Below are 26,284 nucleotides of genomic sequence, written 5' to 3' on the forward strand. Positions count from 1 at the left end.
ACGGAGCTGATCGGTGCAATGGCAAGGGTGCCCGAGAGCCTCTCGGCAATGGTAAGGAGTGTGGAGGAGTCCGCCTCCAACATTGTACAAGGCTTTGCGCACACCATGGAGCCCACCATTTCCAGTCTGCAAAGGATGGTAGACTCCCAGTGAGACCATGGCGACCCAGACCTGATGCCACGTGTGATGGGTGATCTGGCAGCTTCCACTGCAGCACAGGCAGAATCGACGCAACGTCTTAGTGCTGTAATGCAGTCTATGCTTGGTGGCATCCAATCTCAGACTGCTCTCATGCAGTCTCAGCTTGATGCCACGCAAGCTCTGACTGTTGCCATCGTGGCTGGGTCTACCACCGTTGACCGGGGCTTTCACAGTGTCGCAACAGGCCAACAATCTGTGCTCCAACAGATTGCTAGGGATGCTGAGGTGCTGCCCCGGAGGAGTGGCAGTGGATCAGTAGAGCAGGAAGCTGCTATCCTCTCTCAGGATGACAGCATTCCGGCTCCCACCACTGCCACTCTGCCATTGGCTTGTCGCTGCTCGTCATCCAGCCAGCCCAGACTGCTGCTGCCCTTGCTGAAGTGGTGCAGTCGACAGCCAGGCCTTTCAGGCCCAGAGCTAGTCGAGGGCATCCTGCAAGGCCATCTGAAGTCTCCCGCATGGACACTCAGCAGCCTTCCACCAGCCCTGCTGCAGCCACTGGGCCAACACTTCGTAGGAGCACTAGAGTAGGCAAAGGCACAGTAACGAGCAACACTAAGGGATTGCACAAGGGTGAATAGTTAATATTTTTGTTGTAAATATGTGTTCACTGATTTTTGATAAATTTATTAATTCAGTTTGGATTCTTTTGTGGTGTGTCTCATTTCAGCTTTGCGCTGTGATATGGCCTATGACAGGGATGGAATGATAGGGATATGGTGAACAACGGGGATGTGGGGTTTAATTCATTCAAACCGCAGTCTGATGAGGCGATCACGGTGCCTTTCCGGAAGGCCGATTGAGTGGCTGCCTCCTCCCTCGCTCCTGTTCCTCCTCCTCCTCGCGTCCCCTTCTCCCTCCTCCTGCGGTGGTCTCGCAATCCCTGGTGGCAAGTGCTGGGTCCTCATGATGTGGAAGTTGTGGAGCATTTTTCTTTTATTTGTTCGTGAGATGTGGGCGTCGCTGGCTAGGCCAGCATTTATTGCCCATTCCCTAATTGCCTTTGAGTGGCTTGCTTGGCCATTTTAGAGGGCAGTTAAGAGTCAACCACATTGCTGTGGGTCTGGGGTCACATGGAGGCCAGACCAGGTAAGGATGGTAGATTTCCTTCCCTAAAGGGCATTAGTGAACCAGATGGGTTTATATGACAATCCGGTGGTTTAATGGTCACCATTATTGATACTAGCTTTTTATTCCAGATTTATTTAATTAACTGAATTTAAATTCCACAGCTGCCGTGGTGGGATTTAAAACTCATGTCTCCGGATCATTAGTCTAGGCCTCTGGATTACTAGTCCAGTAAAATAACCACTATGCCATCGTTCCCGACATGCAGCAGACCACCACAAAATGGGAAACCCACTCAGCCAAGTACTGGAGGGCTCCTCCCGAGCGGTCAAGGCAGCGGAACTGTTGCTTCAGCAGGCCGATGGTCTGCTTGATGATGTTCCTGGTGGCAGCATGGCTCTCACTATATGAGTGCTGGGCAGGAGTGTTGGGGTTGCGGAGGGGAGTCATGAGCCAGGTAGAGAGCAGATGGTATGTTGGCCTTCGTAGCGAGAGGGTTTGAGTACAGGAACAAGGATGTCTTGCTGCAGTTGTAGAGGGCCTTGGTGAGACCACATCTTGAGTATTGTGTGCAGTTCTGGCCAACATATCTGAGGAAGAATATTCTTGCCATGGAAGGAGTTCAGCGAAGATTCACCAGACTGATACCTGGGATGGCAGGAATGAGGTATGAGGAGAGATTGGGTCGATTGGGCTTATACTCGCTGGAGTTTAGAAGAATGAGAGGGGATCTCATTGAAACTTATAAAATTCTGACAGGACTGGACAGACTAAATGCAGGAAGGATGTTCCCAATGGTCGGGGAGTCCAGAACCAGGGGTCACAGTCTAAGGATAAGGGGTAAACCATTTAGGACAGAAATGAGGAGGAATTTCTTCACCCAGAGAGTGGTGAACCTGTGGAATTCTCTACCACAGAAGGCAGTAGAGGCCAATTCATTAAATATATTCAAGAAGGAGTTGGATATATTTCTTAAGGCTAAAGAGATCAAGGGGTATGGGGAGAAAGCAGGGACCGGGTACTGAATTTGGATGATCAGCCATGATCGCACTGAATGGCGGAGCAGGCTCGAGGGGCTGAAAGGCCTACTCCTGCTCCTATCTTCTATGTTTCTATGTTTCAGATAGCCCTTGTCTCCCAGCAGCCAACCATGAGCTTGACATGGTGGCTAAAAGATAGCTGGCACACCGGTCTAGCGCAGGAGGAAGGCATCGCGGCTGCTACCAGGATAGTGAGCATTGACATTGAGGATTCGCTGTCTGTGGTTGCACACCAACTGCACATTAAATGAGTGGTAGCCTTTGCAGTTACGGAAAATCTCAGGATTGTTATGCGGTGCCCGCAAAGCCACGTGGGTGCAGTCAATGATGCCCTGCACCATGGAGAATCCCGCTATCCTGGCAAAGCCACATGCACGCACGTCCTGCTTCTCTCTGGTGATGGGGAAGGAAATATAGTTCCTTCTCCTACTGTAGAGACCTCTATGACCTCCTGGATACAGCGATGGACAGCAAACTGCAAGATGTTAGATATGTCTCCTGCTGTAGACTGGAAGGATTTGCTGGCGAAGAAATAGAGGGTGACGGTGACCTTGACTGCCACTGTGGGAGCTGTGGGCGTCTTTTTCTGTGTCTGGAGCTCTGGTTGCAGGAGGTGTCAGAGTTCTGTGACCACCTCCTTGCTGAAGCGGAGCCTCCTAATACCTCGCTTAATTAGAGATAGGAGAAGTGCTGTCGGAATACTCTGGGAGGGTAAGGCCTCCTGTTGAGAGCCCTGATGGCCCTCCTCCTCCCTCTGGCCATATGTTCCAGTCTTTCTCGTTCCCTCTGCCATAAATCCTGGAGGGCGAGGTCGACTGCCAGTACAGCTCCCATTAATGTTACCAAGTGTAGTAGTTTGATTTTTAAAGAATAAATGTAGCAACTTTTTAGTTGCCACAACAGCCCTGATTCAAAATAACCTTGAAATTACTGAATTAATCTGTTGGACTATGTGAAACTGACAAGAAACCACTGAAACTGCACTAACCTGACAGCTGCGGGTCATTACTGATGATCCCTTTAAATAACATCCCTGGAGCCGGCTTCCTGCTGCTTCACTCCAGCTCTCCCTGTTGCTGTTTACTCCAGGTGCTAAGGTAGGTGGCGACAATCAATTTTGCAGATCGGGCGCTCAGTGAGTGTTGCACTCACTATCGTCACAATCCACCTAGCGTTGAGGCTCCCGCCGATAGCTGTTAGCGGCGGTGCAGCGGGGGGGGGGCATGATTTGGTGTGTGGCATTCGATTCACCTCACCCCGGCGATAATGCCCTAGCGCCCCGTTGACGCCATCTGCTGGTGTTAATGGGAGGCGCTAAGGTACCAAATTTTTACCCCTCAGCCTTTGTGAATGAGTGCAGCAACAATGCTATTGAACAGAAGAGAGTGGGGATTGGCACATGATAAAGGCATTATAACTGTCAGGAAACAGGGCACATACCAGCTTCATTCGATTCCTGTTATCACACACCAGCTGCACGCTCAGTGAATGTAGGACCTTCCTGTTCACTTATACGCTAGGGTCTTGGTATTGAGCATGCAAGACCATGATGCCCTGCACCTGAGGGAAGCCTGCGATCCTGGCAAAGCCCAGAGCTCTGTCTTCCTGCTTTTCTGCCTCCATAGGGCAACAGATGAATTAACTTGTCTTGGCAAAGTGTGCGCCCGTCACCTGCTTGATGCAGGACTGCATCACCAATTGACTGATATTTCTTATGTCACCTGCTGCAGCCTGGAATGATCCTGAGGGTTATTAATTCAGGGCCACAGTTACCTTCAGAGCCACGGGCAATGAAGTGTGCGACCTGGTGCTGCAGTTGGGTGCTGCAAAAGGTGACATAGCTCGGTAACAGCCTCCCTGGTGAAGCAGAAGCACCAGGCACACAACTGCTCACTTAACTGGAGGTAAGATGTTTTGGTCTTCTAAACTCATGAGGTAAGGCCTCCTGTGACCACCCCTCCTTCATGCTATTTTCCCCCACAGCTGTGGATCTCTCCACTGTTGCTCGCTGTTTTTCCTTCTCCTCATCCTCCAGCCACAGTAGCAGATGGAGAAGCACACCCATGTTGCCGGAGGAGGTTTATACAAAAGCCCCATGGTAGAAATTGTCTCTCGTCTCCAAAGAATTATTTGCCACAATTTTTGCAATCACTACAGCAGCCAACACAGCCAGAATTCATCTCCTTCTTAGGCAGTCCCTCGGAACTAAGGATGACTTGCTTCCACATTAAAAATGAGTTTGCAGGTGACTGATGAGTCCAATGCGGGACCTACCGTCTCGGTCACAGGTGGGGCAGACGGTGGTTGAAGGGGCGGGTGGGTGGAGTGTTTGGGTTGACGTGCGCTCCTTGCGCTGCCTGTGCTTGGCTTCCGCTTGCTCCTGGCGAAGAGACTCGAGGTGTTCGGTACCTTCCCGGATGCTTCTCATCCACTTTGTGCGGTCTTGGGCCAGGGATTCCCAGGTGTCGGTGGGGATGTTATACTTTTCCAAGGAGGCTTTGAGAGTGTCCTTGAAGCGTTTCCTCTGCCCACCTCTTGCCATGCCGGAGCTCCGAGTAGAGCGCTTGTTTTGGGAGTCTCGTATCAGGCATGCAGACAATGTGACCCGTCCATCGGAGCTGATTGAGCATGGTCAGAGCTTCAATGCTGGGGATGTTGGCCTGAGCAAGAACACGGACGTTGGTGCACCTATCCTGCCAATGGATTTGCAGGATCTTGCAGAGACAGCATTGGTGGTACCTCTCCAGTGCTTTGAGGTGCCTGCTGTACATGGTCCATGTCTTTGAGGCATACAGCAGGGCGGGTATGACTGCTGCCTTGTAGACCATGAGCTTAGTGCCGGGTTTGAGGTCCTGGTCTTCAAACACTCTCTTCCTCAGGCGACTGAAGGCGGTGTTGGACTTCATCGTCGACGTCTGCCCTTGTTGACAGTAGGCTCCCGAGGTGTGGAAAGTAGTCCATGTTGTCCAAGGCCTTGTCGTGGACTTTGATAATTGGGGGCAGCACTGTGTGGCAGGGGCAGGTTGGTACAGGACCTTTGTCTTACGGATGTTTAGTGTAAGGCCCATGCTCTCATACGCTTCGGTGAAGGTGCTGACGATGGTTTGGAGTTCGACCTCCGAGTGAGCGCAGAGGCAAGCATCGTCTGCACACTGTAATTCGACAACAGAGGATGGGACGACCTTGGATCTGGTCTGGAGGCGATGGAGGTTGAACAGTTTCCCGTTTGTTCTGTAAATTAGCTCCACTCCAGTGGGGAGCTTACTGAGGGCAAGATGGAGCATTGCAGCAAGGAAGATCGAGAAGAGCATTGGTGCGATGACACAGCCTTGCTTGACCCCGGTTCGTACGTGAATTGGGTCTGTGGTGGAACTGTTGGTCAGGATCACGGCTTGCATGTCGTCGTGAAGCAGGCGAAGGATAGTGACAAACTTTTGAGGGCAGCCGAATTTGAGGAGGACACTCCATAATCTCTCACGGTTGACAGTGTCGAAGGCCTTTGTGAGATCAAAGAAGGCCATGTACAGTGGTTGGTGCTGTTCCCTACATTTCTCTTGTAATTGACGTGCGGTGAAGATCATGTCCATTGTGCCCCTTAGTGGATGGAATCCGCATTGCCACTCTGGGAGGAGCTCTTCGGCCACTGGTAGAAGGCGATTGAGGAGGATTCTTGCGATGACTTTCCCTGTGGCAGATAGCAGGGAAACTCCTCTGTAATTACCACAATCGGACTTGTCACCTTTCTTGAAGATGGTCACAATTACGGCGTCTCTGAGATCCCCTGACATGCTCTCCTCCTTCCAGATAAGAGAAATGAGTTCATGAATTCACGCCAGTAGTGCTTCTCCGCCATGCTTTAATGCCTCGGCGGGGATTCCCTCTGCTCCTGAGGCCTTGTTGCTCTTCATTTGTCGGATGGCCTTTTCAACCTCATGCCGGGCTGGGGTTGTGCTGAGATGGTGGCGGGTAGCATGCTGTGGGATGGAGTTGAGGACACTCATGTCAAAGACAGAGTCGTGGTTAAGGAGATCTTCGAAGTGCTCCTTCCAGCGGGCACTGACTGCTTCCTTGTCCTTGATGAGTACCTCTCCATTCTTGGCTCGCAGTGGGAAAGGGCCTTGGGTCCTTGGGCCGTAGATGGTCTTGACTGCACTAAAGAATCCACGCACGTCATCGTCCGAGCGAGGGACCGCAAGGAAGTCCGCATCACCCGCGCCATGACAGGAGCTGATGACTGCTGGACAGACCACCGCCTAATCCGCTCTGTCATCTCCATCAATGTAGCCCCAAAACAGCGGCGGCAACAGAAACAATGCCGCAGTAAAATTAACGCTGGAGCACTCAGAGACCCCGCTAAGAAAGCCCTATTCAGCCTGCGCCTCACAAGCAACCTGACGACTCCCAGTGATGCAGAGACATAGAGTGCCCACAGCGTCTGGTCTGCACTCAAGGCCTCCATAATCAGCACCTGTGAAGAGAGGCTCGGTCACTCGACCAGGAAACACCAAGGCTGGTTCGACGAGAATGACCAGGAGATCCAGGAGCTAATAAGCTGCAAGCTGAAGGCATTTCTGATCTGGAAACAGCAAAAGAACTCGAGAGCAAGAAAGCAGCTCTACAGAAGCCTGAAGGCCGAGGTCCAACAAAAAACTCGCAACCTAAAGAACAGATGGTGGGTGGAGAAAGTGCAGGAGATCCAGCAGCTAGCCGACAACCATGACGAGCCAGAATTAGACACAAAAGTTTACTCGTAGTCTAAGATGACTAGGGTTGTGAAGGGGTGGAAAGTTTCCGGTAAATTTCCGGAAATTTTCCACAGGAAGTTTAGCTTGGGAATTTTGCCCAAAAAAGCACATGCTAGCATAATATTGTTTTTTTTTTGTATTTCTTTCATTTTTTTTCCATGGGTCCTCTCTTAAAATTACGAACAGAGATGGAATCTTAATTATTAAGGAATTTCTTAATCAATATATGTTTATCTTCTTACTTAGCTTGTTTTAATAATTACAAGTTTTGTGTGTGACTGTGAACAAATGTGTCCTGATTAGTTGGATGAGTGGATGAGCGATTAGCTCCCTCTATTGGTGATGTAGCATCGTGCATGCACAGGTCATGCTTCCATCACATGGAGCATCAGGAAAAAATTACTCACCCTGTTGCAATCGTGCTGATCGACCGCAGTTCTGACACAGAGACAAATGCCCTTTATTTCTCTGCATAGAACAATGCCACGTTTACCGTCGGATGTGTGGAAGCATTTTACCCCAGGCATTAAAGATGGAAAGAGTGTGTACATGTGCAAACACTGTACAAAGCCATATGTAAAGAATACCACAAAGATGCAGCAGCATTTATCCAAACGCAACAATTTCACTCAAAGCTCACAGCAGTCAGCCCAGAGTTCCTCTGCTTCCATTCAAGAAGATGATGGTTCACATTCAGCATCAGGCTCCTTATCATCAGCAACTCGTGGCCCACTTGGAAGGTTCTTTGATACAATGGATAACCATAGCCAGAAGAATGCAGATGAGTGCCTTACTCGAGCTGTATATGCGACAGGCTCACCCCTCATGCTCACAGCCAATGTGTACTGGAGGAGATTTTTCAATGTTATTCGCCCTGCATACTGTCCTCCCACCAGACATGCTTTGTCTACTTATTTGCTGGAGGCTGAGTATAACAGAGTCAAAGGAAAGCTCAAAGAAACAATGGAGATGGCAGACTGTGCTGCAGTTATCTCAGATGGGTGGTCAAATGTACATGGGGAGGGCATCATAAACTACATCATCTCCACTCCTCTCCCAGTGTTCTTCAAGAGCACAGACACAAAGGACAACAGACACACAGGCACATACATTGCTGATGAGCTGAAAGCGGTCATCAACGATCTTGGATCACAAAAAGTCTTTGCAGTAGTTACTGACAATGCTGCGAATATGAAGGCTGCTTGGGCTCAAGTGGAGGAGACCTACCCTCATATTACGTCTATTGGGTGCGCAGCTCATGGCTCAACCTGCTCCTCAAGGACATCATGGGTTTGATAACCATGGAAACACTGTACAAGAGAGCCAAGCAAGTTGTTAAGTATGGCAGGGGAAAACAGGTAGTTGCAGCAACCTACAACTCCAAGCAAACGACAAAGAACAAGAACACCACACTGAAGCTGCCCAGCAACACTAGATGGGGTGGCGTTTTCATAATGAACAACAGCCTTCTGGCAGGTAAGGAGTCGCTGCAAGAAATGGCAATATCCCAGTCTGGGGATATGGAGACCACTATCAAGAAAATACCGCTGGATGATGTGTTTTGGGAGAATGGTTAGCAGCCTTAAACTACTCTCACCAGTAGCATCTGCAATTGCTCAGATTGAAGGCGATGACGCTGTCTTGTCAGATGTTCTCAAGCTTTTTGCTGATTTAAAAGAACAAATCAGCATTGCCCTACCCACATCCCTGCTGCTCAAAGCAGAGGAGAAGGCAATTGTTCAATTCATACAGACGCGTCAAGAATTTTGTGTCAAGCCGAGTCATGCTGCAGCATACATGCTGGACCCAAAGCATGTTGGGAGACCAATACTTTCTGGAGAACAGATCAACAGCGCTTACAGTGTGATTTCTACCCTCTCACACCACCTCAATCTGGACGTGGGCAAAGTTCTGGGAAGTCTGGCAAAGTTCTCTACCAAGCAAGGTCTTTGGAATGGGGACGGGATATGGGAATCATGCAAGCATATCAGTGCACATACCTGATGGAAGGGAGTTTGTGCATCTGATGCCCTCTGTCACCCATTGCATCGGTGATACTCCAAATCCCACCTTCATCAGCGGCCTCTGAACGAAACTGGTCACTTTTTGGGAATACGCATACAAAGGTGCGCAACAGGCTGACTAACAAGAGAGTGGAGAAACTGGTGGCTATCCTTGCGAATCTACAACTTATTGAGCCAGATACAGAAGTGTCCACCACACAGCTAGACAGTGACACAGAGGAGGAAATGGACACGTCAGAGCCAGAGTCAGAGAATCAGGAGGAGCAATGATGAGTAGAAGACTCATGAGTAGAAGACTCAAAGGGACAAAATAAGGACAAATTACAAGCTAAATAAGCTGACGCTCTTTTTATTTTATTTTAGATGGGTCTTTTTTGTGGGGGTTCAATAAAGTTCAAATTTATAACCTAAATAAAGTTTTGAAAGCCTGTTTTTACTTGTATGGAACAGTATGTCTATTTTGATGACAAAGATAATGGCCCAGTAATACCGGTCGCAACGCGTGAGTACAGACGGGGTACTCACGCGTGGGCCCGTTGGAAGTGCCAGATTTCAGCATGCACAGCGCATGCGCGGAAAACCGGCATTTCCTCTCCTCTGAACCAAGGGGTTAAGAGGCCGTTCCCTTGCGACATTGGAGGCAGCGCGTACGCGTTGAACTTCGGTTTTTTTGACAGGTTTGTCTGTGCATGAAGGCCTCCACTTTTTACGAATGTAAAAAGCAGACGTAAGGACTTAGTTTTATAAGGTAAGTGGTCTAATAATTAAAGTTAGAAATTTTTTTCCACCGGTTTATTATTTTTAAAGAATTTACAGTAAGGTAAGTGTTTTTTTGGACCCGATTTCTTGAAACAAAAATTTTGGCAGAAATTTGAATAATTGTTTAAAATAGTTTTTTAAAGTTATTAATAGTTAATTTAATTATTGGAATTCTTTTAAACTTTTATTTAAAGTTTAAGTAGTGTTTTGGGCGCCCGGACTTTTCATGAGTTTGACAGGTCTTATGTCTAACTCATGAATGGACTTTTGTAAACTCCCATTGGTTGCCCAGTGCTCACGTGATCCCAGCCGGCTCATCGCACTAAGTACGTCGCTGGATCACGCACGCACAGTGCGCCGGGAGCTGAACCGGGCCACAGACCGGAAATCCACGCAGGCCCAGTCTTCAAATGTCAGCGCGATATGTAAGTGTAGGTCGGGGGCTTGCACCCGCGGGAAGCCCCCGACCTGAATTTCTGGGCCAATATAAGGGTCAGAGACAAAAAACAGCAGTGTGCAAAAAAACTCAAAATTCCCATAAATTCCCAAGGAAAGTTTCCTTTTTTAAAAATTCCCGGAATTTTGCAACCCTAAAGATGACTAACCAGATACTTCCTTAAATGCACCTGAGGATCCCTTTAAATAACAGTCGTGCAGCCTCCCTCCCAACTGACCCCACTTAGAATTTGTGTAATTTGTACAATGGGTGAATCCAATGGTCAGAAGTCGAATTTGGCAGAAGCGCATTTAAACAGGCGCAGGACCCTCATTTACATATTCATTAGGCCATCAATGGTTTCAGGAGGTGCCCTGGATGACAAGAATGTGACTAACTTATGGTGTTGGGTGCACTTTCAGTGCACATCAGTGGTGAGAGATCGTCAGGGGAAATTCAAAGGACTGATGCTCATGTTAAGAGTACAAAAGGCCATGAGTTGAACTTCTGCTCCTATATTTATTTTCTCTATCACCTTGGGGGTAAAATTCAACTTCGGTGGGGACACAAAACAGGCAGTCATGGATCGTCTGCCCGTTATACCCTCTGCCCAATTTATCAATTTTCACTGTTGCCTATTAATTGAAGTCAACTGCAAAACAATCTTCTCTTGAGTTTTGTCAGTAGACAAGAGGAGAGGCAATGTCTCACTAATGTCACGAAGCACAGTCTCTATTAACTCAAAACAGGTTAAAACATTGCCATATTAAAAATAAATGTAGCCCAAGGGTGTAATAAAACAAATATTGACAGCACCTTTCAGGATGTAATTGGTAAAGAATTGCCCCTTGGGTTACTGAAGTAATCGAGACTGCTAAATTACTGCACACTCAAAGGTTGCTACAGTAATCCTGGGAGCAACGGGCATCTGCCACATCTTGAAACCTGCGCTCAGTTTCTGTCTCCTGTTCCATGAGACAGATTATGGTATCGATATTATTGTTTCGGCAGAAGTGAAGAAAGTGAAATGTGTTGCATACAGCAGACTGACTGAAGTGAAAGTGCTTGCAATAAAAACTCTGGCATGATTTTACTGGGAAAATGTTAAAAGCACAATTAATGCTCTGTTAATTGCAGTTCAAATTTGAATTAAAGCTGTAATTTGGTGCTACATTTATGTAGGTGTTTGTTAGCTGTGGCTCAGTGGTTGCATTCTTGCCTGTGAGGTAAAAGGTTGTGAGTTCAAGTCCCATCCCAGAGGCTTGAGCACATAAGCTAGGCTGACACTCCAGTGCAGTACTGAGGGAGTGCAGCACTGTCGGAAGTGTTGTCTTTCGGATGAGACGTTAAACAGAGGCCCCGTCTGCTCTCTCAGGTGGACGTAAAAGATCTCTTGGCACTATTTCGAAGAGCAGGGGAGTTTTCCCCAGTGTCCTGGCCAATATTTATTCCTCAACCAACATCACAGATTATCTGATTGTTATCACATTGCTGTTCTGTGGAATCTTGCTGTACACAAATTGGCAATTACATTTCAAGTGACTACACTTCAAAGTAAAGCGCTTTGTGGCGTCCTGGGCTCATGAGAGATGCTATGCAAATGAAAGTCTTTCTTTGATTTGGCACTGTAGATACTTTTTCACACCCCTAAGGTTTAACAGACGCTAGTCATGAAAGCTGCTGTGAATTGTCCTAAAAAATCTGACACCTTTCCCTAGTTGGGCCTGCATGTGACTCCACAATTCCACAATACATAGTTGAGTCGTAATGCCCTCGGGGCAACTGGGAATGAGCACTAAATATTGCCTTGCCAATGTCACCAACATCCCAAGAACAAATTATTTAAAAAATGTATCTTGCAAGATACTGGTTGCGATTTTCAACTCCCAGCTGCCCATTTGTTGCCTAAAAAGTGGGTGGCTGGCAGTTAAAAATTTGAGGTGGTTGGGGTGGTGGGGGGCACCTCAGCCACCCCACTGACATCCAAGGCCCACCTGATGCAATTTTCAGTCAGGCCTATAAATGGGCGAGCAGTGCGCCCACTTAATTCGGGCATGAGTCTGCTTAAAAGACGCAAATCTGTATTCTACGCTGCCGGTGGCTGCTCAAGGAAAGGCGCAGAATTTTTGGGGGAGGATTTTTGTTGGGCCAGGAAGAGTAGAAGCACTCATCCTGGCTCCATGAAAATATTGCAGCCTGGTGTCAGCCCGTGCATGACCACCTCTGAGATTGCCCTCCTCCTGGGTCCAACCTGCTGGTGAGCTGAATTGGGAGCCAGACGATTTCTTGCCCTTCCACATCTGACGAGATGCTGCGGGATGACCATTTGGTGTTTACAGCTCGCTGGTGGCCTGGCCGCTCAGGCTGAGTCCGTGCTCACTTCAGGCAATTTGAATTAACACCCCGCCACTGCATCCAAACAGTGTTCCTTTAATAAATTTAGCTTGAAGTGAGATCTTGCCTACTGTCAAATACATTTAGAATCTGTTTCTTGTTCAGCTATAGTTACATTTACTAGAGGTGTGCACTGAATGAAACAAAAATGTAATCTATGCAGTTTTGCCATCCTTTTCTTAAAGGGACAGGCATATTTAACTGATGATGGTTTACACACCCGAAATGTCAATGACTTGTCTTTTTTCTTTCTGGTGCTGACCAATTTTCCCTTTAAGCTGTGTGGCTGCGCAGTGCTCCAGGGGTCCCGCGCAGCCGGTGAGCCAGCTTTTAAACTGAAAAAACCACACATGCGTGGACATTTGAATGGGCCACACAGCCCGTTAAAGGGGCCACGCGGCCCAAAAAAAATTACAGGAAATACTGCTGCTGACTGTACTTCCAGCATACCTAATTTTGTCACTTTCATAAAATATAACATAAAGCAGCAAACACCAAATCCCAGCTCATATAACCGAATATAAAAGTGCCTCAGCGTGGTAACACACTACATTATTTCCTCTGGATCTCCATTTGGCAGATTAGGATTACAGCTTCTTAAAATTATGATTAGGCACCATCATTTTATCCAAAGTCACTCCCCCCACCCCCACCAACTAACCTAGATAAAGTTTTGAAATAACTGTAGTTTAAAACAATTTTAGTGTTAATTTTATTGGGTAATGTTTTTCAGTTTTGGGTTTGCTTTGTACTGACAGTAGCTGTTAGCATGATTGCCAGGTGCCAATATGCTGGATAGCAATAACAAGGGGAGATATTTATGTTTAGAGGAGAAGGAAAGTATAGAGAGAAATACTTTAGAGGTTAAGTACTTCAATGTGGAAAACTAATATATCTCCTTTCATTCAAATAATACCAGAGTCATCAAAATGCTTCGACTTCATAGAAAATATTCTTGTTTTTATTGTTAATTTTCCTTCTCTATGGAGGTTCAGATCTCCCCTTCCCGCAGGGAGTTAGGAACATAGAAGATAGGATTACATAGGGTATACGGCACAGAAACAGGTCATTCGGCCCAACCAGTCCATGCCGGCGTTTATGCTCCACACGAGCCTCCTTCCGTCTTTCCTCATCTAAACATAGAACAGGAGTAGGCCATTCAACCCCTAGAGCTTGTTCTGTCATTCAGTCAGGTTATGGTTGATCTATAGTTTTAACTCCATTTGCCTACCTTGCTTCTGTAGCCCTTAATACCCTTGCCTAACAAAAATCTATCAATCTCAGTTTTGAAATTTTTAATTGACCTAGCCTCAACAGCTTTATGGGGAGAGAGTTCCAGAGTCAGACTACCCTTTGTTGCTCCATTTGTGCACTTGACTTTAGCTACGGGAGCATCAGCAAACACCCCCACAGCAAATCCCAAGAGTGGAAAGTTTTCAAGCTCCGATTGCTGATCAGCTGGGGTCCGTCCCAGTACTGGCTGAGACTATAGCAATAGCCAGCCAGTACCGAATTATCCTGAAGTAGCAGGTCTGCACAGGGAAGAAAAACTGACAATGAAAATAGGGATCGCTCATGATGTGGAAGGTTTATTCATAACTATTTTGATGTTATTTTGGATGCACTGGTACTTTATATTGAAGTAATCTCCCTACAATTACCTTCTGCTTTACTGATGATTGAGATATTACTGCAAGTTTATTGTGTAACAATTTATTGGATTACTTAAAAATCCTATGGCCTTTGTTACTTTGATGTGGAGATGCCGGTGTTGGACTGGAGTGGACAAATGTAGGAAGTCACACAACACCAGGTTATAGTCCAACAGCTTTATTTGAAATCACAAGCTTTCAGAGCGCTGCTCCTTCATCAGGTGAAGTGAAGAGAAGCATACAGGCACAGCATATATAGTCAGAGAAAAATGCCAGATGATTGCAGGTAATCTTTCTAACTGCCCTTTATCACACCTCGGCAGAGAGATAACCCCACCTTACGTAGAGTCATCCAGACTCGAGTCGTCGTTGGCTTGTTCTCTCTGCACAGATGCGGCCGGACCTGCTGTGATTTCCAGAAAAGTTTTTTGGTTTTTTTCTGTTTTTCATACAGACCCCAGCATCTGCAACATTTGACCCCTTGTGACCCCACCTCATTGTTCTTTGATGTAATGTTTTCCTGACTGACCTGTTTGGGCACCATTCACACCTTTGATTACGGTGTGATAAAGGGCAGTTAGAAAGATTACCTGTAATCATCTGGCATTTTTCTCTGACTATATATGCTGTGCCTGTATGCTTCTCTTCACTTCACCTGGCGAAGGAGCAGCGCTCTGAAAGCTTCTGGTTTCAAATAAAGCTGTTGGACTATAACTTGGTGTTGTGTGACTTTGTTACTTTGTATCTGGTTTTTCATTTTTGATACTCTGAATTTTGAAAAAACAGCATTTATTCACAAGTCTACAATAATAGCAAAGTTGACATGTTGCAGATCTCACTTACCCTTACACTCCGGCTGCCTTCCTGACCAGGTGCCATTGGGAAGACAAATCCTTTCAAGGGAACCATGCAAAATATATCCTGTCAGACAAGAAATGCGCACAATGCCCTTAATCCAGAATTCACTCTTTTCTCTCAAACCATGTGCCGGAGAGCCAGGGTCACCACACATTCCAACTGTATCTCCTGCAACAGAACACAAAACCAAGATTAAATGGTGATCAGGTTCATGAAAAAATAAAGTATCCGTTCTTTGGACTAAATAAGAAGATAAATTGCAGAAAAAAACCCAAATTATAACCAGGATGAGATGGCACGGTTACAACTTTATAGTCTTCGCTCAATGCTAGTCACTCCCATCAGTTATCTGAATGTGTAAAGGTGTGCCCATACTGCCTAATATCTAACTATAAATAGTGTAACAATAGTATCTCTTTGTGATCTGTAATGTATATTGAGTCTTTTGCTGGTGTGCTGGTTCATTTACTTCAACAAAACACTTAGTAAAACTAGGCCAGATGCGAATTATTAGCTGCTTTATTTCACAATGAGTGAACATACAGAACAACAATTATTATTGGATTCACTTTGTTCCAATAGTGCAGCTTTTCTTTGTGCAATAATACAAAACAGTGAAACATGCTTCACCTACACACATCAGTGGGTTGTCTTACTTGATTTAAACTAAGTAATTTCCAACTAATCTTCTGCATTCCTATTCTGAGCCTAGCCAAAGCTTGCCCTCACAGCTTTCCAGTTGTAGACCTAACTGATTGCTTGTGTCTCTGTATTTGTCATTTATCTTTTGACGTTCACAGAAAGGAACAATGGGTGTGTGGTGACTGTCAAATGCTGAGACAGGGTAAAGAATTGCTTATTATTCACAGTCTATGTGGAAACAACATCAAACCTAGCTTATTAAGGAATTTAACCACTTATCACTTCAGTATCTTTTTTAAACTATGCAAAAACACTTTGCTTTAAAATCCCAAAATTTAAAATAACTCTTTCCAAAATCCGTAATGTGGAAAAAGTGGCAAAAATCCCAAAATGCGATAGGCATTTTATATGTTATGAAGATCAGATCATTATATTTAATGCTTATTGCAAAATTAGAAGAAAACAGTGCTAGGAAAATCATGAGGCTATTCAAAAACGGAGTGACTGCTGCCAATGACCAGAAGCTGCGCAGAACTGTTCTGCGCATAAATCTGTGGTGTTTTAAGTATGAATGTATAATAATATAGTTATATCGCATGCCTAAATCTATGGAATCTATGGAGCTATGGGTTGGTTTAATGATGTACAATAATAGCACGGGTTGGTTTAAATATTACTGTATGATATTTTCACGGGGGAAGGGTTGTGGAGATGTATTTGTACGGAGCACGAGCTCCATGTGAAGGGAAAGGAGAAGAATATTAATAAAGATTTTAAAAAATTTAAAAATTGGCATTTACTGTGTTTTGCCGCTGCAGATTTTCTTTTCCTGCTGCGAGTCTGTTCGGCCGTAGCGATTTCTTTTCACCACCCCCTCCCCTCCTTTCTCGCTGGAAGTGTTTTCTTTGTAATGGCGACAATATTTTATTTTCAGTTAGCGAACAACTGAGAAAACACTGACACTGCGCATGCGCAACTACTTCAACCTCATTGGCAGCAGGCGCGTCCATTCAAAAATTTGTGAAATACTATGGCCGAGATTTTCCTTAGCTCGGTGGGTCCCGACCCCGCTGCTGGCTCCATCCCGCTCTGAAAAATGATTTTCTGTTGATAGGGCTTGTTAAGCCTGTCCAGTATGCTTCCCGGGCCATTTAGAGGAAACGGGTCTGGTGACATCATTCATGACGCGTCATCAACCGGTTTCCTTAGAGGGACCATGGCCAACTTTCTTTTAACATTTGTGCTGTCAGTGTTTCACATCATTGAAGTGTTGCAAACACTGACAATGACTGCACAGAGGTGCAGGGCTGCACCCAGATTTTCCCATGACTCCATATGCTCTTCCCTTCCCATGGGTGGACAACACCTCCCCAGGAGCCTGGCTGCACATTGCAGAGGCGGTCACAAACAGGGATGTTGTCAAGAGGACCTGGCTGCAGTGGCGCAAACCTTTCAATGATCTCATTAGATCAGGAAATGTGAGTACAATGCCACACTCAACCTCATCCTGCTGTGCCTCTCATCACATCCCCATCACTCTGCCTTCCCTACCCTACTCTTACACATCCTTACTCACACCAACTTACCTTGCACCTCCATCCCTCTCTCTCTACCTTATCACATCCCCATCTCACTAGCCACCCCTCACAATCACCCTCATCCTAGTGCAATCATACCAACTAACAACACACAAGGGTAGCCACTTGGGTCTTTTATCCAATGTTCATGTAAAGTTTCTGTTAATGTGCTGTCAAACATTGAAACCTTTATTTTCAACACTTTGATTTCTTGAACAGATTTGTGTGCACTTTGGAAGTGGTTTATGAGACATAATGGTACCCCCCCCGTAATGGTGATGAGTGTGAAAGGAATGGCTTGGACATTGGACATTGTAGGGATGCTTTATGGTGTTGGTGGGGGGTGGTGCCAACCTGGTGCATTATGTGGCAGCCAGGGTGTACAGCGTCAAGTGAAGTAAATCTAACCATGATGAGGTCATCCCTGGCAGCAATGTGCTCAGGTGCTGATGACCTGTGTCCTGTGCAGCATCAGGTGATTGTGGAGAAGGTTGGTGTTGTTGTTGGTGCTGCTGGTGTGCCTGGTGCTGCTGGTGTTGGGGCTGACTGTGGTCGGGTTCTGAGGACCAAAGTGAGAGAGTATAAGGGGCACCCATGTTGATGGAATAGATGACAGATGAAGTAGAGATGACAGAAGCACTCTGTCAATGGTGAGAGAGTTCTTCCAATGAGGTAAGAGTGGATGGAGACTGCTGGCACGTAGCACCGTGGTACTGTAGGTCTTCCTCCCCTGATTAAAGGGGAGGGGCATTGCGCAGCGCTAACCGGGACCCTGCTTGGCCACCAGGGAGTGGGGTGCTGGCAAAAGAGCCCGGCACTCAAGAGGCTGTCTGATCTCAGCCGGCACCCCGCGGGAGGGGGGCAGGGGGACAGGTGCTGGCAGGCGGCCAGCAAAAAAAAATGGCCACTCGGCACCTCCCCTTTAAATATCGCCACCCTGGCTGTACGTATGCCCCCCTGACCCTGTTGGACATAGTGGCCAGAGCGCGAGCGGAGCGCTGCACACTGTGATGATGTCATCGCTGAATTTCGTGGGAGGCGTTAGCGGCGCCTCGCCCGGGCGCTAGTTGCTTTGTGCCCCGTTAGCGCCTCCATGGGAGGCGCAAAGCAACCAAATTTTGCCCCCTAAAGTTTTAGAAATCTGAATCCCGACCCCAACCCGGCTACTTGCAGTTTTAATGGAGGGTGACGGGGAGCAGGCAGCCAGCCCGCTCACAGGAGGTGGGTTTACACTTTAAATATGATAATGAGCCTGGAAGCCTCGGATTTAACCTGTTGTGCAGGTTTAACTGGCTGGCCGGGGTTCCTGGGCCACGTGAATCCTGGCAGCTGCAGCGAGGTGAGAACAGCCTCAAAAAAAAATCCTTGTGGACCAGGAGTGATTTCCTCCCGGCCCCCAAGCTGCCCCCATCAGACACCTCCCATGCAACCCCCACCGCCCCGAGATCGGACCCCCCGTAAAGTTGGACATCGGGCACCTCCCCAGGACAGAGATAGGACATCCTCCGGGATAAAATGCCCCCCCCCCCGGGATAGGGGATCAGACCTCCCCCCGGGTCGGGGCTCACATCTACCTGGGGTTGCTGCCTCTTCTCCAGCATTCCCTGCCCGGCTAAAAGCCAGCCTAACAATTAGGCTGGCTTCCAGGTGGGGAATCTGTCAATGCCGTCACACGCAGAAGCCTGTGGGGAGTCCTTGACTTCCGATTTCCCAGGCTCTACCAGGCCCACCACCCCCACTCCCGGCGGGTCCGAAAGTAAAAATTCCATCTGCTGTTTTCTTCTAGTAATTAATCTGTATCTGTAAATAAAGTAATGTCTTAGCTCTATTTTCACGATGTGCAATATTTCACCATTGACTCGCATTGAGAAAATGGAGTATATATTTTGACCAGTGCTGTTCCCATAGAAATATTTAGCATACTCAACTAATATTCTCTGTTCACAATTTTTTTAAATCATAGAATCATTGAATAGTCCAGCACAGAAGGAGGCCATTCGGTCCATCCTGCCTGTGCTGGCTCTTTGGTAGAGCTATCCAACTAGTCTTTCTCCCCCTGTTCTTTCCCTATAGTCCTGTAATTTTTTTCCCTTCAAGTATTTATCCAATTCCCTTTTGAAAGTTACTATTGAAATGCTTTCACCATCCTCTCAGGCAGTGCTTTCCAGATCATAACAACTTGCTGTGTAAAAAAATGTTTCCTCATGTTACCTCAGGTTCTTTTGCCAATCACTTTAAATCTGTGTCCTCTGGTTACCAACTCTTCTGCCACTGGAAACACTTTCTCTTTATTTACTCTATTAAAACCGTTCGTGATTTTGAACACCTCGATCAAATCTCCTCTTAGCCTTCTCTGTTCTAAGGAGAACAGCCCCAAATATAGCTGTTCAACATATGAGCCTGTTCAAAATAATTGAAAGCTATACAAATGTGCTAAGTGTTCATACAGTAATAGGGTTTTTTTTATTATTGTTATGTTACTGCTGCTATGGAATGTTCATCAGCTGCTTAACTAACTTGCAATGGTTAAAACAGTGATTCAACAAAATCATTCTATATGGTATTGCAAAATTGCTAACTGTTTTAATATATTTGTAATAGAAACTGAAAGCAAAGCAATTTGTAATGAAATACATATTGGAAGTGTCTACATGGTTATTCCATGCCAAGAATTTTACATCTGATGATTCACTTGACCCTTTCTATAAGGCTGCACTTGGGAGTAATTTCATGATCCTGTGATCCCAGTAGAGAGTTGCATTCATAAACAGCCCAGTTTGGAGAGGGTCTGGAACTTAGTAGGCACAATTCTTTGACCTGTGGTCCCTGTGAGTTCGGCTCCCTGCTGAGAGCATGAGATCGTACAATTACCGCAGAAGGGGCATGTAATAGATTTAGTGCTTTACGCAGAATCTGTAAGCAGCATATCTAAGATCAGAGCATTATATTAAAGAGTTAATGTCCTATTAACAACAAAAATATCAAACAAATATAAAACAAGATTGGTAAAAAAAAGTTAATAATTATCTCTAATTGAAAATAAAGCTCTAGAATATCTAAAATTGGAGGAAATAAACTGATGAATAGACAGCAGCATTATATCCAATGCATACTGTCATGGGGGTTACAAAGTTCTTTCCATTTCTTTCATTTCCATTCTGCATCTGTACTGACAGAGTGCTACATTATTGGAAGTACTGACCTTCAGGTGAGATGTTCCTCAGCCAACTACCAATAGATTTACTGGTCATTCATCTGTTTGTGGGACTTAGCTGTGCACATAAAAGGCTGTCCTGTTGTTAACGTAACAACCACTACTGCACTTAAAAGCAATGCATTATATGGGAAGCACTTTTGGACATTTCTGAGAGATGTACTAAGGCTCTACATAAATTCAAGACTTTCTTTGCATCTAAGTCATTTTGACACCCATCACCCCTGTGCTCGCTGACCTACATTGGCGCCCGGTTAAGCAACGCCTTGATTTTAAAATTCTTATCCTTGTTTTCAAATCCCTCCATGGCCTTATCCCTCCCTCTCTCTTTAACCTCCTCCAGCTCCACAACCCTCCGAGATATCTGGGCTCTTCCAATTCTGGCCTCTTAAGCATCCCCGACTTTAATCACTCCACCAATGGCCACCCTACCTAAGCTCTGGAAATCCCTCCCTAAACTTCTCCGCCTCTCTAACTCTCTTTCCTCCTTCAAGACGCTCCTTAAAACCTACCTGTTAGACCAAGCTTTTGGTCATCTGCCCTAATATCTCATGTGGCTCACTGTCAAATTTTGTTTGATAACGCCCCTGTGAAGCACTTTGGTTTGTTTTACTAAGTTAAAGGTGCTATATAAATACAAGTTGTTGTTGTTTAGCAGCTTTCTAAATGGTCAGGTCACATCATCGAGATTTCTGGGTTCCTTACTAAGAAATATACATTGCGATTCAGTACTACCAATTTCTCTTCAGTAAAGTGGCTTTCATTCGATCACCTTTGTTCATTTCTGTAAAACGTGGCACACCATTTTCTTATTATGTCCCCCTTTCCTTCATCACTCCTCTCCTCAAAACACCAACCCTTGACCCTCTCTGTCCCTACAAACTAATGCCCCATCTCCAACCTCCCTTTCCTCTCCAAAGTTCTTGAACGTGTTGTTGCCTCCCCAAATCCATACCCATCTTTCCCAGAACTCCTTGTTTGAACCCCTCCAATCAGGCTTCCGCCCCTGCCACAGTACCGAAACTGCTCTTACGATGGTCACAAATGACATCCTAATTGACTGCGACAAAGGTCATCTATCCCTTCTTGTCCTTCTGGACCTGTCTGCAGCCTTTGATACTGTTAACCACAAAATTCTGCTCCAATGCCTCTCCACCGTCATCCAGCTGGATGGGACTGCGCGCGCCTGGTTTCATTCCTATCTTTCCAGCCGTAACCATAGAATGACCTGCAATGGCTTCTCTTCCCGATCCCGCACTGTCACCTCTGGTGTCCCCCAAGAGCTATCCTTGGCCCCCTCCTATTTCTCATCTACATGCTGCCCCTCGGTGACAGCACGTTTTCACGTGTACGCTGATGATACACAGCTCTATCTCTCTTCCACCTCTCTCGAACCATTCACCGTCGCTATACTATCAGACTGCTCATCAGATATCCAGCACTGGATAAGTAGAAATTTCCTCCAACTAAATATCGGGAAGCCGGAAGCCATTGCCTTCTGTTCATGCTACAAACTCCATTCCCTTTCCACTGATTTGATCTCTCTCCCCAGCAACTGTCTAAGGCTGACCAAGTCTGTTCGCAACCTTGGTGTCATATTTGATCAAGAATTGAGCTTCCTACCTCATATCCGTTCTATCACTAAGACTGCCCATTTCCACCTTTGTAATATCGCCCCTCTCTGCCCTTACCTCAACTTATCTGCTGATGAAACCCTCATCCATGCCTTTATCACCTCCAGACTTGACTATTCCAATGCACTCCTGGCCAGCCTCCATAGTTCTACCCTCCATAAACTTGAAGTCATCCAAAAGTCTGTCGCCCGTGTGCTGACTTGCACCAAGTCCTGCTTACCCATCTCTCCTGTGCTTGCCGACCTACATTGGCTCCCAGGTAAGCAATGCCTCAATTGTAAAATTCTCATCCTTGTTTTCAAATCCTTCCATGGCCTCGCCCCTCTTTATCTCTGTAATCTCCTCCAGGCCTGTAATTTCCCATGACCTCTGCGCTCCACCTATTCTGGCCTTTTGAACATCCCCGATTTTAAATGCTCCATCAGTGGCGGTCATGCCTTCAGCTGCCTAGGTCCTAAGCTCTGGAATTCCCTCCCTAAATCTCTCCGCCTCTCAACCTCTCTTTCCTCCTTTAAGATGCTCCTTAAAACCTACCTTTTTCGACCAAGCTTTTGGTCAACTGTCCTAGCATCTCATGTGACTTGGGTCAATTTTTTTCAATAACACTCTTGTGAAGTGCTTGGGACATTTTTATTACGTTAAAGGTGCAATTTAAATATAAGTTGTTGTTTTTATTACAGTAGTTAGCTGGAACCTAACAGACAGCACAAGAAATCTGACTTTATGTCCGTAAACAAATTAACAAACGTGGGCTGTCAAAATCCCAGCTTCATTTCAAGATGTTTATGCAAACAAAGTAAGTAGAATTGCCTCCTGACAGAATCTGAACATGACACATAAGGTTTTATCTCTAAAAATAGTAGTCTCGCAATTTCAAAGGAAATCAGAATACTGGAAGGTTGGTACAGACAAGTGGTTACTTTTCATTAGGACTAAAAAATTAAATATATTATCTTACTGTGCCTGTCATCTTGATTCTACCATGAAGTGATGAAATAAAGACAATAAAAGCCAGCTGCAGATCTCTCAGCAGCATCACAGCGAACGTGCTGGAGAAGGAAATGGAATGAAATCATGGTTTTCCAAACAACTGATCTTTTATAACTTGTGGGACTTAGCTCTGCACATAAATGGCTGTCCTGCTGGAAACACTAGAATGCACTATCTGAAAGGGTGATGGAAGCAGATTCAATAATAACTTTCAAAAGGAATTGGATGAATACTTGAAGGGGTAAATTTGTAGGGCTATGGGGAGGGGGCAAGCAAATGGGATTAATTGGAGAGCTCTTTCAAAGGGCCGGCACAGGCACGATGGGCCAAAAAACCTCCTTCTGTGCTGTATCATTCTATGGCCTAGAATTTAGAATAGGCCGGAAACCTGCTGGTGCCACCGCAGGCCAAAGTTAACAGCCGCGCAAAATCATAGCGCAGGTAGCACTGGTATTTTGGTGCTGCCTGCTAACTGAAAGTAGCCCAGCACGAAACCTGGAGCGCAAGACTGGTTTTCCGGCAGTAGTCTCTGCAGGAGGCCCAACATAGTGTGGCCATAGCGTCCCTGGAGCAAAAGCAACGTTGTCTTAAAGCTAGCCTGTCACTTTAGAAAGCAGTTTCGGTCCCTTAAAAGGGAATGGCCTCCTAAAATGAAAAAAATAAAAAACATTTAAAAATAGGCAGTCTTCAGCTCTTAAAGCTGAACTGCCTTCCGCACCTAAGAAAATGGTAAAGTGCTTCGGCACTAACACAATTAGCTCAACAAGCCAGGGAATGGGTACCCAGGGTCTCGCACACAGCACTTCAGCTTTGTGCAGGGGGTCAACACTGCAAGAGAGGTCCTGTACCCACAGGGGCCCGGAACAATGTTCCCCCTCAGGTGCACAGCCACGAATCAATTTGGAGGTCCCTTGCAGCCTGCTCACAAGCTGGAAAAGATACCACGCATGCAGCCATGCAGCAGATTTAAAGGGACCGCGCACACAAACAAAATTAGTGGGAACATTGGCCAGGTGGCCCTCTAGAAAGAATGACGTGGGACTACATCACCGACATCGTAACTGCCAGCAGTGTTGCCCCGACACCCTGGCTCCAATGCCCAAACAAGCTTCATGTCCTCAGACCAGTGGTCAAGATCAGTGAATGCATCTTCAAAAGTCATCTCCTACCAACTGCACCACTAGCCTCACACACTGCTCATCGCATGACCCCCACCCCACCCACCTGCCATCACTCACATACCAACAATCTCTACCAATCACGAGGCACACGTCAGATTCCTAGCTTTACCTTGGAGGAGACGGTGCTGGCCATTCTTGGCAGGGGCATGGCTGAGCCCTTCGCCAGCGGCGGGGGTGAAAGGCTAAAGATGCTAGTATCCTCATATGTTATGCTCCTTCTCACATCCCACTTCCCCCTCATCCCACAATATCTTCTGATTTACAAAGTGCACATGGTGTAAGCATGCAGCTCCTGCTTTACCCCCTCCCCTCACAACAACTCTACTCTTGTGCCTTCCTCATTTCACACACACACGCACGCAACCTGCCCAGCCAGTGGTTGACCAAGAAGAGGGAAAGGAGAGAGGAGAGGAGAGTACGCACGGGGTACTCACCCGTAAGCTCAATGGAAGTGCCGGTTTCCTGCATGCACTGCACATGCGCGGGAAACCGGCACTTCCGTTCCCCTGAAAGCAGGGGTTAAGAGGTCGTACGCGTGCGCGGGAGACGCTGCGCGTGCGCATCTAACTTGCGTTTTTTTTGCAGGTTTTCCCGGGAGGGTACATCTCCAGAATTTACACATTTCTGCTTTTTACAAGGTAAGTGGTGAATTAATTAAAATTAAAACATTTTTTCCACAAGTTTATTATTTTTAAATACTTTAAAGCAAGGTAAGTTTATTTTTAGCCCCATTAGAAAATAAAATTATTTAAAAAAAAAATTAAATTATTGTTTAAAATAGTTATTTCATGTAATTTATAGTTTATTAATAAAAAATGTTTAAAAAAAAAAAATATTTGAAGATTTAGTGATGTTTTGGGGCCCGTAGTATTTATAAGTTTTGACAGCTCTTCCTGTCAAATTTATGAATGGAGCATTCCCTGCTCCCCATGGCCCACGTGATCCCAGGGGACGCATCAAACTAACTGCGCCCCTGGGATACGCAAGCACTGCGCGCCGGCAGCTGGAGCAGGCCCAGGATCGGAATTCCACATGGGCCCACAGCTCAACGGCCGGCGCGCTAGGTAAGTGCAGGTCGGGGGCTTGCACCCGCGGGAAGCCCCCGACCCGAATTTCTGGGCCAATGCCTTTAATGTAGTTTAACGTCCCAAGGCACTTCACAGGAGCGTAACCACTAGTCATCAGTTTACCTATTTGACCTTTGGAACTCCAGGGAAAGGCTTTAAAACAAAGTGTCACCCTAAATAAAGTATCCTTTACATAATGGAGAGTGGCAAGAGAGAAATTAAAAAAAAGTGATGTATGTTGGTTCAAAACACCTAATATGGAAATAATATAAAAGCATGTTATATTCATTTGTCTTTGAACCTACAATCCTACGCATAGCAAGTTTCAAATGTAGTCTCCTAATCACCGAGTTATGCTGACAGATGGGATTGGTGTGGCGTTTATATTTATAGGAGGTATCCTTTGAAAGATTCTCCGTTTTTATCTTGTGTTTGAGTGACCTCATACAGAACTGGGATATTCCTGTTTAGTATTCCTCTCTCCGGGCAGTGTCATAACAGATTGACTCATTTCACAGTGGAATATATGGGCTATTCAAATCCATTAAGTATGAGTTTTACTGTGTAATTAATGCAGATTCTTATTCAGTCTATGTTCATGTTCATACAATCTATACTTTTTGCTAAATGTTTGAGGGATTCATTCACCAGACCACTCGTTCCTTCTACTGACTATTTGTCCTAACATTGCTGTAGATAAAGTTCATTCTTTAAAAAAAATTGAAGCAATTACTTTAAATTTGCATGTCTATATCTATATTTTGTAAATATTGTGGTCATCACTTTTGAAAGACTTAACTGA

General features: G+C 45.9%; 1 protein-coding gene across 1 annotated transcript in view; it reads right to left on the minus strand.

Moving 5' to 3' along the window:
• csmd3b (CUB and Sushi multiple domains 3b) overlaps positions 1-26,284 on the minus strand; it is a 1,929,854-nt gene that overhangs the window by 78,398 nt on the left and 1,825,172 nt on the right. Inside the window, exon 55 of the mRNA XM_085993978.1 lies at positions 15,163-15,345. Within this exon, the coding sequence (XP_085850104.1) occupies positions 15,163-15,345 (183 nt within the window). The remainder of the gene's footprint in view (positions 1-15,162; positions 15,346-26,284) is intronic.

This window comes from Somniosus microcephalus, chromosome 7 (genome assembly GCF_052327205.1).
Source record: "Somniosus microcephalus isolate GS21.2 chromosome 7, FLI_Smic_1.0, whole genome shotgun sequence".
Lineage (NCBI taxonomy): Eukaryota > Metazoa > Chordata > Chondrichthyes > Squaliformes > Somniosidae > Somniosus > Somniosus microcephalus.